Source organism: Colossoma macropomum, unplaced genomic scaffold (genome assembly GCF_904425465.1).
Source record: "Colossoma macropomum unplaced genomic scaffold, Colossoma_macropomum, whole genome shotgun sequence".
In the NCBI taxonomy this organism is placed as follows: domain Eukaryota; kingdom Metazoa; phylum Chordata; class Actinopteri; order Characiformes; family Serrasalmidae; genus Colossoma; species Colossoma macropomum.
Genome location: NW_023494792.1, coordinates 18,036,888 through 18,053,375, shown reverse-complemented (window position 1 = coordinate 18,053,375; position 16,488 = coordinate 18,036,888). Strand labels below are relative to the sequence as shown.

The window sequence follows — 16,488 nt, the reverse complement described above, 5'->3', positions numbered from 1 at the left end:
GATGAGCAATAGCCAGAGAGTGTGCTGGCGCTGTCAGAGCTGCCTCGCTGCTGGAAGCACAGAGCTGTAGAGCTGTTGCAGACAAGTCTGTCGGGGCTGCTGAGATTTCTCTGGCTTCGGCTCCTCATTGAGGATTGTATAATGGGCCGGTTTTAGGCAGTTATTCAATCTCAGCTATCAAGTCATAAATATAACGAATGGCCTATTTTACACAATAGCTAATTGGACGTGTTTGCATGCCATAAACAGACTAATGAAATTGTCAGTTAGAGTGGTGCAATCATTTCAAGAGCCATCAGCTTGTTTTGTGTGTAAGTTAGACTGGCTATGTGTGTGAATGTTTGTTTTTTAAACCTCTCATGTTTGATTTCGGGTTATACATATGCGAGAAAAACACAAATAATAATGGTAATAATAAAGATAATAATCAATGTACTGCAGCCAATAAAGGAAATAATGGCTTTTTAGCTGTTACTGGCTGAAATTCAGGAGCATTTATGCACAACTGGGGGCACTTGGCGAAATATATTCAAAATCTTTTTTTAACTTTTTTTGTTGCAGAATACTATGTAATATCAATTGCTGGGTTATTAGTGCAATAGTGGCATTTATTGACATCATTAATACATATTGCATTATTACAATAATTTATCCATATTCATTTTGTATCACTTATGTTCAGTGTTCAAAAACATTGAATATTTTCTGCCCTTTGCCCCTGGGTATTTCTGATAATGCCTACAGAAAGAGAACTTCAGTTATATAGCGTTGCATTTGTTAAAAGCTACATTTTAACAAAATTATGTTTGTGATTATTTAGAATAATGTGGTTTGAATACATGTGGAATAAGGATGTATATTACAATATATATTCACAAGCACCTTTCCACAGAAACACAGTACTCGGCAACTTAGTCTTAGGCAGAACTAAAACTACAAATCACTAATGGCAGTAGGTGTGTTTTTGCCAATAAAAACACTATATAATATTAGAATATATTAGTGCTATCAAAGTTAACATGCTAATAATGACCTAACGTGATACATTTACACCACAAATTTTTCTAACATGTATGTATTTTCCTAGTTTGATCTTTGAACCACCTATAGCTGCAGTCTGAAGCCCAGCTGCTTGAGCGCTGTATGTTTCTATGACTCTGTGACTGTAGTCCTCTCATTCAAATGCAGCTTTAAATGGCTAGTTCCACTGATGGATCTCTTAAGTTATTTTCAGATACTGTCATGGTGAATTTGTTTATCTTTGAAGGGCATTGAGTCTCAAGTAAGCAGAACACAAAGCTGATGTCAGCAACATCATTAATATCAGTAACATTAACAACGAAGGACTCATTCAGCAGACTACACTGGGCAGAGCGTGCAGGAGAGCTATGGGCAAGTCACTCAGCATCAAACTAACAAAATAGCGAAGTGGAAAGCTGCAGTTCCCCTCAAAACAAGACTCAACATAGTGCTATTAGAGTGAGAGGTCTACAGTTGCAGAGAAGTTGTAGAAGAAACACGGAACCACTACTCACATTGGACTTTGGTGATAAAAGTTAGAAACTGTATTCACCCAACACCCTGTTGAAAAAACATGATTTTCAAAGCACAGTGTATTTTTATTTACATGCATTTATGATAATGTTGTTTTTGTTAATCATATCAATACTTACTGTTCAGATAAATGGCTTAAGACATCATTTTTCCAGAAGACTGTCCTGTAGTTTGGATGTAGTAATGTTGATTTGTTAGGGCACTAATTTAAGTACAGCTGTTTGGTACTAGCAACTGGAGCTTGATTGTGATGCCATGGATATTTTACTAAATGAAATGCATTAGTTGTAACACTGCAACGTCAAAATTATGGTCTTGTTAATACAATTATCAGTTGATGGAGGTTTGGATTGTACTGATACAAAAGTCTTAGTTGATCTCATTGGTAATGCTGTATTTACTCTGGGATTTTATCAGAGATTGCGTCCAAAATGTTTTTCTCCTTAATTGAAGTCATGTTCATTTGCACCCAGAGGCAGAGCAACCTTTTGCGGTTGAATTTGACTTCCAAATGCTGACCTTTCACAGTGCAGTGTTTAGAGAGAGTTGTGTGGATCAATGAGCGCCCTCATGCTGGGCAGTCAGAGTGAAGTGTGGCGGCAGAGGGAGGGGGTTGGGGAACTTCTAGAAGGCACCCCTGACCTGCCATCCATGACCTCCTTCAATCAGTAGCCCAGGATGCCTGACAGCTCGCCATGCTCACACAGGGAGCCACAATGACAATGAGGCGCAGCAAGAGGATTTGTTGAAAGGAGCGAGACTGAGGGAAAGGATGACAAGAAGAGAAGTGGTTGAGTGAAGAGAGCAGGATAAAGAGAGCGAGATACACTCGCAGAGAAAATGACTGGCATTTTGAAGGTGGCGCAGGGGCACAAATCCCTCCTTGGTGATAGTGCAGTGACCCAGGGGTCGAGTGAGCTGAGCTGCAGTCTCTCGCGGCTCTCCAGCATGCTGACAGTTGGAAATGTCAGCTCCAGATCCTTTAAAAGTTTATTGCTCCTGAAGTGTCTCCCCAGAAAATCCTCCCCCATAGCAGGCTGACGCGCCGCTCTCTGGGTGAGGCGGCAGAGGCGGTGCCCGTTCATGGCCTACTGTTTTTGTGCCAGAGCCATGATGACAAGCACAGACTAACTTCCACAGCTGCCTTTTTGTTTTTAGGCAAATCTAGGGCTCAGTAATCTCCAACTTGTGTCCCTTTTGTTTTTGTTGTTGTCAGTCATGTACGTTTGTGATGTAACCATTCAGTCTCTAGTAGACTGGTTTTGAGATCAGTCAATGCACCTACTGTCTTTCTGGTTTCAGAAGTATGAAGGTCTTCTCTCTCAACCATAAAATTATACCTTCTCTCTGTTTCACAGTTTAGTGGTTCCACCCACCCAGGGTTGCAGTGAATGGACTGTCTGAAACTGTGACAATCCTAAATTATATTTAAGTAGGGTTTGGTAACAGTAATGGTAATCAATTTGAAAATTAAAACTGCTTTGCAGCTTTTTTCTAGTTGTATCATTCAGTGTACATAATCACCAGTACTATAAATTTAAGAATGGCTGTGTTTTCTGGGTCATGAAGACCCAGCCCATCATAAAGAGCATGTTGCGTCATCATGGCATACGTTTTTGGTGATTGGACCATCTTTGCATCAGATCACTCAAACCACATTTGGAGATGCTAAGAGCCTGATTATGACCACATTCAAAACAAGTGTAAATGGAATGTATTTTCTCCATCTGCATACAGTTAGACGCAGTAAATAGAGTTGGGTCTGCCAGGCGCTGACCAGCAGGTGAGAAGATAAACAAGGAGATGTAAGATGGAGGATATGCAAGGCTGGAATTATTCCCAAACCAAGATCCTGCTTGCTGTCTGGGCTGATGAAAGAATCCAAGCCAAGCTTCCAATCCATATCACAGTGCAAGGGAAAAGTAAAAGAAAGCAAAACAGAAATGATATTGCCCAGTATTCACCAACTCTCTTCCTAGAGATCTGCTTTGCTGCAGAGTTTATTTCCAACCTGCATCTAACATGCTGCCTCTCCGATCCTTAACAGTAATCCAGCCAGTCAAGTACTTCTAAAGAAGTTAATTAGCTGGAGCCGGTGTGGCAGGTTGTGGTTGGAACTAGACTCTGCAGGAAAGTAGATCTAGTTGTGTGACGTGCTTTTTACAGGGGAAAATAAAATCAGATCTCATCTGGTCACACTAGTTATGCATTGTAGTGAATGGTTTAAATGGAAGCCAGCCAAGGTATGTCCAGATTTGTTAATACAATGTGTAAACAAGCTTAATGAGATAGTGAGCGTCCAAAATTCCCAAAAAACCTCACCATTATTGGTCAAGTTAGTAGATCCAAAAAGCCATGGCAAGGTTGTCAGTGCATCCTGAAGTCCACCCAGTTTAGTAAGGGGCACACCCATGTGTTTGTGGCACTTTATTAATGTCAGTCATCATGCAGTGCTAAACAGCAGCTGCTTTTGCCTGATGCCAGTATTTTACAATAGTAGCAAACAGTCATCCAGTATAACATTACTGAGGATATAACAGTTAATTAACTGCCACCTATTCATCTTTATCTGTTCAGATAGTACATTTGCATCCTGTCCCTCTTGTAGATCAGAACCACTAAATCATAGCTGGGATCAAATTTCCAAAGATTCTGACCTCTAGAGGATTCCCTCTTTTGTGTTATTAATAAATGCCAATTGATGTAAACTTTCCTTTGACATGATTCTTTATGTAAATTTGGATTGCTTCAAATTTCCATAAATGTTATCCTGACCAGGTAATATTAATAGAATTTTACAGTTCATACTGTCTTTTTTCCTTCAGTATTGAAGGTACGGAAGTGTTGAATCCACACAATCTGTGTTGATAGATCTTTTTATTTTGTGTCTGAAAAGATTTCCGACTAGGCACCAGCATTAAATTCTCCTTTATTCTCCGTCACTGAATGGCAGGGCTTGTGTTTTCACTTAGCTCCTCACATCACTTCTTAGCCTTCCTTCTTGCTTTGCTCTGAGGTTTATAAGCACCACCTGGCTGCCATACTGCTTCCTCTGGGAGCCCAGAGAAAGCGAGCCAGGGGGAGGGGTGCATTGTAACCCCTCTATTGAGCACAAGTCACTCAGCTGTGCTAAATCACTAGTGTGGTTATTACAAAAGAAGGGCCTTCAGCCTCGCCTTCGTCTCTTTCCCGCCCCTCTCGTTCCCCAGGGACATGCTCACCTTGCTCGTGTGACCCATATAATCAGAAGAGGTGGCCACCAGAGTGAACACGTTGGAAGATCAAAACCTCATAAAATTCACACCTCTAACAGCCAGTTTTCTTCTTGCTGCCTTAATAGGTGTCATGGCAGGTCTGATCTCCTTTCCTAAGGTTTCAACACTATATACACTCCATGATGTGTAGAGTTGAGCTTCATGTCAAATACTGCGCAGCAAAGTTTAGATCATAATTGAAGAGGTTTGCGATATTGTCTTTCCTGAAAATAATTTCTTACAGAAGATGTGCATATTGGTTCAAAATGGAGCTGATCCCAATTATGTTCCCAGTTGTTTTCCCTAAGGGCCATTGTTCATATACTTGTCTGTATAATCGTTTGCCTATCTGTGGGATTGAAAACTGTATACAGAAGGAGGCAAGTTGGGGTAAAACAAGCACAGGAATACTATCCTGGCCTTCTGTACTGTAGACTGTGGTTCAATCCCCTGCCTGGGCAAACACCCTGCACTATACCAGTAAGAGTCCTTGGGCAAGACTCCTAACACTACCTTCACCTACCTGTGTAAAATGATCAAATTGTAAGTCGCATTGGATAAGAGCGCCTGGCAAATGCCGTATATGTAAACAACAAGGTCAACTATGAGCATGATTACAGCTGAGGAGATGATGCATCATTGTTTATGCTGAGAAAAATGCAGAAACAGACTGCAGAAGTGGCTGTTGTCATGGATTGTTCAGTCTGCTGCTGACAGTATGTCAGTCACCCTGTGCTATACTGCCTTCACTGTTTATGTTGGCACTGCATCTCGTGGACACACTGTGTTGATTTCTGCGCAGCCAATGTTCTGAATGAGCGCAGGATCAAACTACATATATGCACAGTTAAAACAAGTATACTGTAGCCCTTATGCTGTATTTAAAATGCCAATTTGTGTTCAAAATACCAATTTTCCTACTTCTACTTGTAAACTGCACTTGAAGAGTCGACTAAGTGGTATTTACAAGTGGAGAAACTCTGGATTCTGGATGATACACGGGTTTACCAGATGTGATGTATAATGCGACTTTCCATGTTTTTCACAAGTAAAAAACCTGGTTGTTAACTTGGCAGTAAAAATGAAAAAAAATATATATACTTGACATGTTTCTGTGATCTGTGTGCTTTTCAATATAGCAAAGACAAAGAAGGAAATGTGCTCTGTGGAATGCTTTCTTTTTTTGTGTTGTAGGGGTATCGGTCAATAATCACCCAGTAAGCTTTCTGATGAGGACCTGATTGCAGCGTTAGTGGCTTCAGCATTTATTATTGGTTTTAAAGGAGCACTTAAGCACTTTCAACGTAATATCTATATGCCACTTATGTAACATGTGTAATTGATTATCATGGGCAATAATTTTGCTGCATTTATATGTACTGACTAAAAGAACAGAAAAACAATTTACTTAAAGCACATTTATAATAGAACACTTTGATTGTAAGTGTGTTTCGAGTGCAGCAGATAGAAATTGGGTTGAAAAATGCTGGAGTATGTTTGATTTCTAAAACTTGTCACTATAATCCTACTTTTTTTCTCACCATTGTTCAAAAATGATTGAACTCCGTAACTCAGATGACACAGTAACTTGTTTAAAAAATAGAAAGACTGCCAGAAATCGTGCATTCTCAGGGTGATGGTAGCAGGCTTTTGTCTCACCCGGTGCATAGAGGTGGCTTTTTCCTCGTTGCATCGGCCTGTTTGACCTTCTGCTGGTGAAAGGGAGAACTGGACCAAAAGACAAGTTAAATGAGAATGGGCGAGAGGCACAAGGTCAGTGCCTGGGGCCCCCCAGCCCTGCAGACTTCACCCCCAGGGGGGAGATTACTGAAGCCATGCTTGCCCATTAATGCAACTCTTCAGTGGGAAAATTAAACTGGTGACCCAGGCAGGGAGGGAGGCACCTGCCCCCCCTTCCTCTGTGCTGCTTGTCAGGTCTTTGTTGCCATTAGGGTATTCTTTGATGGGGTTTAGGGGGAAGATGAACTAAAGGCCCCATGGCGATGGAGGTGGCCCCTTTGTTGCTTGGTGGTGGAAGGGGCAGTGGGTGTAAAAGGAATATGAGATGACAAGTCTAATACACTGGGGAAGGAAAGAGGCTGAGAGTGACTGCCCCCAACCCCCACTACCAGGATGACTTAAAATCACATAAGCGACAAGTGGGACTAGACTGCGTTCAGTCATAAAGGAAAACAGTTGTCATGTTCAGATGCATTTTATAATGTGTCTAATAATGACCCATCCAGTTTGACCAACTTGATGATTTGACCCTCATTTAGTTTTAAATGCTGTATTAAAATAACTTTGTTTTACATGAGCATCATTTTGTTTACTCTTAATTTAAATGTATTTATTCATTTTTATTGTTTGCTATGAATGTGAAACCATTTTATAGTGTTGGTGAATACGCTGTGACTTAAATTGGGACATCCCTAGGAAATACTTAAGTGGCAAACAAAGCCCTTAAGGAAAAACTATAACATTTTAAGTGTATTCCTTAACTATGAAGAGGAGTTAGAAGATGAAGTGTTTTATAAGTGCAGTTCTTAGCTTATGTAATTTTACCCCCCTGCCCCCAAGATAAATGAGATACATGATTAACATATGATAAATATTTAGTGTTTTACAGTAGGTGTTTGTAAAGATGTAAAGAAGTTTGTGTAAGATTGGATTAAATATACTCTTTTTTCACTCCTTCTTGAATAAGGCATTTTTTTTATAGCACCTCTTGTGCAGGGACTGGTTTGTTAATGAGAATACATGAAGCACTTGTACTTGTGTAAACTATTAAAAGAATGCTACATGCCCTTTGGAAGGAAAGGGGAGAGCTTCAGCCTTCAATCATCATCTTTTGTGTCTGCTGCGTGCTAGTTAGTTCTTCCCTGAGCTCTATGTCTCAGCCTTCTGTCTAAGTTTGGGCTTGTCTGCTGCACCAATTTGCTGCTCTTGGCAGCCAGGCTGCACAGAGGTATGCAAAACAGCCGTGGAGAGTCCCACACCGCAAGCATGAAAAACAGCCAAGACTAGCACAATGAGCCACCCTCCACAGTGGGATTTACAAAGCAAGTGTGTTAGCCCATCTCATTTTAGATTGTTTGCTTTAAAGGATCTGTGATCCGTGCAATTGCTGGACTCTCTAGTGCATCGAGAAATATTTCGGTTCAAAGAGGCTGAGGTTTTTCTGTTGTCATGATTTGTTTTAAGAACATTAATTACCAGCATTGATTGATTTTGCACATAGTTCAGTGACAGCATGTAGTGATTGTAATGATTGTAGAGTGGTTTGATCTGAAATGGTTCATTGTTGAGGAACTTAGACTCAGATTTTCAGTGGTGGTGATAGGAACCAGGTGTCACAATGTCTACAACACACACAGCCATTTTATTTACTATTTTATCTAAAATGACCAGTGATGATATATGTAGTGTTGATAATTGTAAAGTAGTGGTAAAGTAAACCAAAAAAATGTGTACTATTTTGCCTTACAATGCCCTGCACGTACCTCTCAACCATGAATGAATTTAAGAACACAATGTTATCTCTAAACTATTATAAAACAGTGTCTCAGGCATCAACCAGCACATTCATAATAATCATTTCATACAATTGCTTTCTGTGTTGGACACTTTAGACTGGTTTCTATCGCCGCCACTGTGAAAAATTCTAGTTTCTCTGGAATGACACATTTCACATCAAATCACTCTGAAGGACTTTGCTTCTTAATGATTTATTTATTAAGAAATTTTGAAAAAATGGTGGTATTTCCTTTTAATGTGAACAGTGGTTATAGTAAAGCATTCTTATGTGTTTTTATGGCCAAACTGTAGATAACCATTAGCAAAGTTGCAAACTGTGTAAGTTTTAACAACCTGCGTGTGTCAAAGAGCAAAGAAATATGTAACATCTAAAGAATGTCTTTGGATAAGTGGAACCAACTGCCTCAGGCTTTTACTCCCCGGAGAGAGAAAAGGAAAGAGTGCAAGCTTGGTTAATGATTGGACCTTTTGGAGGAGAGTAAACGACTGCCTCATGAGCAGATGGAAACAGGGTTTGGTTTAATATCTCATTGTCTGCAAGCTGCCAGCAGAACGCCACCCCTTACCCCCCACTTCGCCGCCACAGCCACATCAGTGAGGAACACGCTCCTAATATGGCTAACTCTGAACCTGCGAGGACATTTGGGCCACTGACTGATTCATGTTTGCTGAGACTAATTGCATTTAAATGAATACATGTGTAAGAGTACAGACTGTTGGAAAGGCGTTTTGTTTAGAACCTGGAGGAAGACTGGGGGGGAGGTGTTGTTGGAGGCCTCTTGTCAAGCACTTTGCTAAAAACTTAGGTAATATTTGTATTATTTATTAAACTGAAGATGTTTTCGGTGTGATAGGAACTGAGACCTATGACTCCGTGTGTGTGGGTGGGGAGGTGGTTTGGTAAACATAGGGCGTCAGAACGCAGCTGGTTTGAGCATGTTGAGATTTTGAGTTGTCCTCAGTGCTATTTGCTGTGGAAATTAGAGCCAGAGGGGAAGCGATGGAGCAGCACTCCAGCTCAATAGCAAAGCTCCCACTCTCCTCAGCAAGGATAACTGTGAGAGAGAGAGAGAGAATGTGTGGGTAAGAGAGAGATAGGGTGGCGCTTTTTTGGCGTGAAAGCCGAGAAGGCTGCTGCGCTCCCTCTTGGCCTGTGAAAAGCGAATTAGTCTGCTGTAGACTGTCTTGTGCTGTGCCTCAAAGCCGATGACTCGGACTCCGGTTACCCCTGAGGGCTTGGCTGACACGTAGAGGTCATGGTCAGGGAAGGCTATTTAGGGGACACGTATGCTCACACAGTTGATGTTTCAGCTGAAAGGCATCTCAAAACGAGCTGGTTCATGCCCCAGCGTTCTCTCCCCAACTCTACCCACCTGTAGAAGTCCATGTTATTTCTGGAAGGGCACCTACAGTACTGGTTTGCTGAGGACTGTTTGAGTAGTTTTTAATGGGCTCTGAAAGAGACTAAAACTAAAATCCCTTGGCTCAAACTCCAGCTTCCTTTATGAGGCATGAGGTTTCCGCTCATGAGTTGTGCCACTGGAAATAGTATTGAGCTTTAGGGACTAACATGCTCCGTTTTTCTTTCACCTTGCCCGGTTGGTGGTCCGGGTCTAATTTCAGGACTAACAATTACCGTTCCAACAACATCTGATGTCATGCTAATTGTTTGCAGATGTAATGGCTTCCCTCGGTATGAGTCTACCGCATAGCAGGCAAATTAACAGTGTCGTCCATTCGGGTACGCGATTCAAGCGATCTGTTCAATTTCTCCCGCTTGTGTCACTGAAACGGAATGAGGCTCATCGCGGCTGCTCTCAGACATTTCTGGTTGTCAAGGAAACGTAGTGTGAAAGACGGAGCGGAACACTGAGCGGTTTGCTCCGTTGCTTGTAAGAGCAGAGGGATTCTGTTGCCTGGCACTTTCTGATAAGCTGTTCAAACGCTGCTTTTGAGTAGTACCTGGCTGCATCAAATCATTTGTCTCTAACTTGCTTTGCCAGTGACAAACTAGATTGGAATGTCAAAGCAGCATGGAGGAATTGCAGTGAGACTGTAGGGAGGTCGGGTGCATGGTGGTCGAGTGTGAAGTGGAATCCCCCTGTTGGGATTGGAACATTGCGCCATACAATATGACGGATAGGATCGCCAGAAATTAGTCTCTAAAAAAGTGATGGCTGCTGCCACCTTGTGTTAGCTATGCTCAGTTAAATACAAATTCTCCCTCCACCTCTCCTTCTGCCCTGTTGTTCACGTTCTCGTTCACACATTCCTCTTCCTTGCCTTTCTCGATCTTAGTCTTGCTGTTTCACTCGCTCGCCGCTTCTTTGTGCAGCAGTGTGGGCCACGTGATGCCCGAATCACTGGAGAGACAAATTGTAGTCAACAGACTGGAGCACTCAGGAGTGAAGGAACTCTTCTACATGCCTCAGCTGTTTCTTGCCTGACTCAAAAATACAGGCTTTTTCACAGCTGCAGCAATGTCAGGTGGAGGACATATGCCGACCAACGAAATGGTGTGCTCTATCATTCTCTCTCTCTTTCTCTCTCTCTCTCTCATTCTTTCTCTCTCATATTCTAAAGGCTGGTTGTTTTCTCTGCTGCTGTGTACACTGGGTAACCGCTCAGTACTAAATGAGAAATGAGCCTTAGCACAGTATATTTCTTAGACTTAGACCTAATATGTCCATGTCTCAAAAAAAGAAAGAAAAAGACTTTAGTGAGTTCACCTGTTTAAGAGATGGTCAAAAAATAAAATTGCACTTGTACAAGGTGATGTTGGGTCTTACAAACTGATGATTTATTGTAGGGGTGGGCAATGTGGCAAAAATATTATATCATTTATACTTCCAATACATTTTACAATACATGATGTGCATCACAATGTTTAGTTTTTCTGAGATTTAGAACAGACAAAATCTAACGTCTTAAAAACAGCACTGCGTTAACCAGGCCTAATTACGCTCACTTTGTAATGAAACATGTGGTGAGTCAGTGTTCTTTAAGTACCGACATTGTCCATGGTGTGCTCAGAAAACCCTATTGTGATGACATTTATCAGAATAACAATAAAGAAATAGTCATATTGCCGACCTCTGCTATGTTGGGTTATAAACTGCTAGTTAGAGCATAGACCAGAGAGTATAAAATATAAAATGTAAAAAGTGTTTTTAAAGGTCTCAGCTGATCTGACATATATATATTGGGCAGCATCTCTTAAACGTTTTCAATTCTTTGTGTTTTGTAGGTATGCTGGTAGTGAATGTCACTTGGAGGAATAAAACTTATGTGGGCACTCTTCTAGACTGCACTCGGCATGACTGGGCTCCTCCACGGTAAGAAACCAAGCACTCAATTATTGTTGCGACGAGAGATATACAGAATGTGCATAATGGAAAACAGTAATTAATGCAAGTTACAATTAATGTCTTCTGTCATAAACGCAGGGTATTGTATAACTGATCATATCAGCATGTCGCCAGTTACTCTACAGGCATTTGTAATTAGTTTGGACATTTGTTACTTTGAGCTTTGCATGCTGTGGACAGTTTTTGCTGCTTCAATCATAGTTCAAACAAAGTGGTGTCACACGTTTGTGTATCTACTGATAAGGGCATACCAAAGAGTAAACAAGCAGCTTTGTTCTTTTTCCTTTCTGCCTGTGTACGGCCATAGTCATTATGAATGATATAGCTGAGGGTAATGTCTCAGAGCCCTTCCCATGCTGACATTGTGCTTTTGAAATGCAACATCAGGGCGGAATTGATTTTTCTTTTCTTCCTCCTCTTCATCGATCCAAGGCATCAAAAGCTGAAGCTTTCAGCATATGTTAGAGAGCAGCTGCTCGATCCTGCGTTTGTTAGGTCCTAGTGCCTTGCACTTTTAAGTTTGACCTGCATTTCAGGTTGTTATGGTTTGAGGCTATGGCAGTATATTAAAGTTTTGATGAAGCTTGTTGTAATAATTTATTCCTCTCAATACTCAACTACTGTACAAATTTTGTTTGACTTAGCACTTCACTGGTCCTGTACAAGGTCTCACACAACAAGCAATCTATTGTGCATAATGTTCCATACTTTCAAGGAGCATTGCCACAAGGGTAGCCTGTATTTCTTAATCAGACAGTTTTGGAAAACATTGCTGCATTGCTGTGGAACTTGTTATCTAAGGCCTACAGGAGGCTGGAGGCAAACATTACTAACACAACAACAGTCTTTAGAGAGATCTGTGGGTTCAAATATGAGTGTCTAGTGCAGAGTTGTGCTTTACTGACCAGCATTCTTGTTCATTCAGAATTCAGATTCCAGATTCTTTGTGTTAGTCAAAGCGAAAGGTGTTAGCAGCGCTTCCACTGCATGGCAGAGGTGACAACGAAAAGCATTTCATGTTATATCCAGCTCTGTGATTAAACTAATATGTTAGCAGTGTGGCTGGCAAGACTATGCATGTGATATGCATATTTTTACATGCGATATTGGGCACACATTCAAAAGCTGGGTGTTTCTTTTGAGCTTTGTTTTTTTCATCCCTTGTCTTGAATGCGCTCAACCTCAGTATAGCAGTGCGTTCAAGGAGTTCTGATTCAGTAACATGACACAGCTTTACAGATACTACATTGTTTTATTCCTTAGCCAGTGACAGAGGTGAGACCTGTTCTTTGATTGAGCTCTCTGGCTTCTCTTACCCCCCTGAGCTCGTGCCCTGTCTGTTAGAGGATGTTATCACCACATATCTAATCAGCAGCCAGGTCACCCTGGCCTAATCCAGCAGGACTGTTCTGCTGTGCGCCATCCGTCAGAACAAGCGCTGCTGTCGAGATCAGGGATAACAAGAGGATAAAAACCCACAGCACGTCTCTCTCGGGGCCGCCGGAGAGGCACTTATGGAATCAGAATGGAGGGGCATGATTCAGAGGAGAGGCCATCACTCATCTGAGTGTCTTTCTGGCACTGTTAGTGTCCTGTGAGGGGTGTAGATAAGTGTGCGAGAGTTCAGGCAGAGAATTCAATGTACTCTGAAGGGCTTGCACTCTAAAGGATCTGCTTTTTTGTAAATTTGTCCACAGGTGGTCTGATGAATAACTGGGAATTTCACCCAGCTTTGCTGGCTCAGGTCTCCAAGTGACTTCTGCAACAAGCTTATTGTTTCTGTTCTGTTCTTTCCTGTTCCAACAGGTTTTGTGAGTCACCTACAAGTGATTTGGAGATGAGGAATGGGCGAGGCAGGGGAAAAAGAATGAGACCCAACAGCAACACTCCGGTAAATGAGAACAGCAACTCCTCTGATAACAAAGGGAGCAACAGCAGCAAGACCCGAGCAGCATCCAACAGCAAGGGGCGACGGGGCAGTCAGAACTCTTCTGAAGGCCGAACGCCGCCCAACAGCAACGCTGAAGATGTCAAGGCCAGCCCCTCATCCGTAAACAAACGCAAGAGCAAACCTGCCTCAGATATGGAGCCTAATTCCAGCTCAGAGGACACTAAAGGTAGCAAACGTATGCGTACCAATTCAAACAGCGGAATGCCACACGCTGTCCTTCCCATCCCCACAATCAAAGCAGAGGCCGTGCCTACATCCCTGGACCGCAGTTGCCCATCTCCAGTACTCATTGACTGTCCCCATCCCAATTGCAACAAGAAATATAAACACATCAATGGCCTCAAGTACCACCAGGCTCGTGCCCACAATGACGATGACATCAAATTAGACATGGATGGGGACAGTGAATATGGGGAGGATTCTACTTTGCATCCAGAACCAGGCAGCTGCAATGGGGCCTCCATCTCCCAGAAGGGCTCTGTCTCTCCAGCCCGATCTGTTACCCCAAAAGGCAGGGGGTTTGATGCCCAGAGCCCCTCGCCTTCATCAGGCAAATATGCTTCCAAGCAGTCCAAAAAGAAACAAGAGGCTGACCATGATTCTGGAGTGCACTTAGACGGCTGTGAAGATGGCCCATGTCTTACTGACGAGGCTAGCAATGATGGCATTGATGACAAGAAAAGTCTGGAAAAGGCTAAGAAGTCTGGCGCTGGTTCCAAAGCAGACAAGCTCTCTCAGAAAGGTGTGAAATCTGCAAGACCTATTGTACCCTCCATACCACCACAACAGCTCTATAGCTTGCAAGCTTCAAGTTTCCCTGCGCCTAACTCAAGCTCCTCTATGGGTGTGAGCACAGTGGTGCAGTCTATTCCCAAAAGCCCCCAGCTGAAAGCCATCCAGCCTAAGCCTGTAGTAATAGGTGACCCTTCCATGAACCCAGCCTTAAGTGGTTCCAAAGACAAGAAGAAAAAAGATAAGAAAAAGAAGGAGGGTGGAAAGGAGGGAGACAGCCCTAAGGCCCCTGGGAAGGGAGGGAAGTCAGAGGAAGGAAAAAGTCCTTACTCTGAATCCTCAGACCCAGGAAGCAAAAGTGATGGCCTGCTCAATGGCTCAACAGACCCCCACCAGAGTCGCTTGGCTAGTATCAAGGCTGAAGCTGACAAAATCTACAGTTTCACTGATAATGCTCCCAGTCCCTCCATTGGTGTAGCTAGTAGAATAGACAGTGGAGGTATGTCTCAACCCCTCACCCCACTCCATGTAGTAACCCAAAATGGGGCAGATAACTCTTCAGTGAAAACTAACAGTCCTGCTTACTCTGACATTTCAGATGCAGGTGAAGATGGGGAGGGCAAAGTGGAAGGCATGAAGGTCAAGTCTGAGGATCAGGCTTCCAGGGAAGGGGCCAAGAAGGCCTTATTCCCAACTCAGCCTCCAAGCAAAGAATCTCCCTACTATCCCAACTATGAGACATACTACTCACCCAACTACACCAACCCAAACCCCAGCCCAGGGGTCTCCAGTACTGGTGTAGCATTGCAAGATGGCGCTGTGAAGGTAAAGAAAGAAGAGGAGCAGGAAGTAGGAGATGAAAAGGGTAAATCAGAGCAGTCTGAAGATCGCAAGTCAGATATTAGCACTTCCAGTCAACAACAACAGCAGCAGCAGCAGCAGCCATCAGTCATCCAGCAACGCTCTAATATGTATATGCAGCCACTCTACTACAATCAGTATGCCTACGTGCCCCCTTATGGTTATTCACCAGACCAGGCTTATCATAATCATTTGATGAATACAAACCCAGCCTACAGGCAACAGTGTGAGGAGCGGCAGCGGCAAGCTGCTGAACAGCACAGAGCAGCAGAGAAGAAATCTGAGGCTGTTCAGAAGGACAGGGAAGCCTCCATGAAGTCAGAGGAGTGGAAGCAAAAAGCATCAGTTCCCCCAACCTTGTCCAAAGCTCCAAGTCTCTCTGACCTTGGTAAGCCCCCGCCTCAAACCAAGCCCAAAGAGCCAGCCTTGGAGCCGGCCAAATCCGTTATCATCCCAAAGGGAGAAGATGGAAAGCCACTAGGCCAGCAAGCAGAAGGGCTAAAGATGAAGCTGAGTGAAAGTGGGCACCATGGCAAAGAGGAGCAGAAGCCCAGTATAGAGCCTGGAAGGCCATTGACCATGGAGCAGGCAATGTACATGTACAGACAGGTTAGGAAATCCTAAAATTCCATTTACTTTAAATGTGCAAGTAATTTCTGAATGGTTAAACTTGTGCTGTCATGTCATTTTAGATAGTGGTTAACTGTTGATGCTGAAACAGTGGTGTGGTGGGATTCTTTTCTTTATTTCCTCTGAATTCTAAAGTTCATTCTTCTCTTCCAGGAACCTGATTCTCGGCTATGGCCATATGTTTACCCAAGCAAGTATCCTGAAGCCCAAAAACAGCTAGATGAGGAGAGGTGGAAGGACGAGCGAGAGCGGGATCGTGAAAGAGAGCGAGAGCGGGATCGAGACAGGGACAGAGATAGAGATCGAGAGAGGGACAGAGATAGGAAAGGCAAAGAGGAAAGAACTCGTCCCAAAGATGTTCCTTCTAAGGAAGAAAGCAAAGAGGGACCTGAGCCGCGGACCTCAACGGCCTCTGAGGAGCATAGGGGGGTCAGTAAAGACCCCAGAGCCCATATGCAGTTCTCCTCAGCTCTGCCTCAGCACCAGTCTTACATGCCCTACATGCATGGATACCCGTATGGCCAGGGTTATGACCCCAGTCACCCAGGATACAGAGGAATGCCCTCAGTCATGATGCAGAACTACCCAGGTAAGACTGAGA

General features: G+C 43.0%; 1 protein-coding gene across 1 annotated transcript in view; it reads left to right on the top strand.

Annotated features, from left to right (window-relative positions):
• The window catches only part of znf609a (zinc finger protein 609a), a 112,170-nt gene that overhangs the window by 94,038 nt on the left and 1,644 nt on the right, over positions 1–16,488 (top strand). The window contains 3 exon segments of the mRNA XM_036576354.1: positions 11,593–11,680; positions 13,520–15,866; positions 16,041–16,476. Of these exon segments, the coding sequence (XP_036432247.1) occupies positions 11,593–11,680; positions 13,520–15,866; positions 16,041–16,476 (2,871 nt within the window).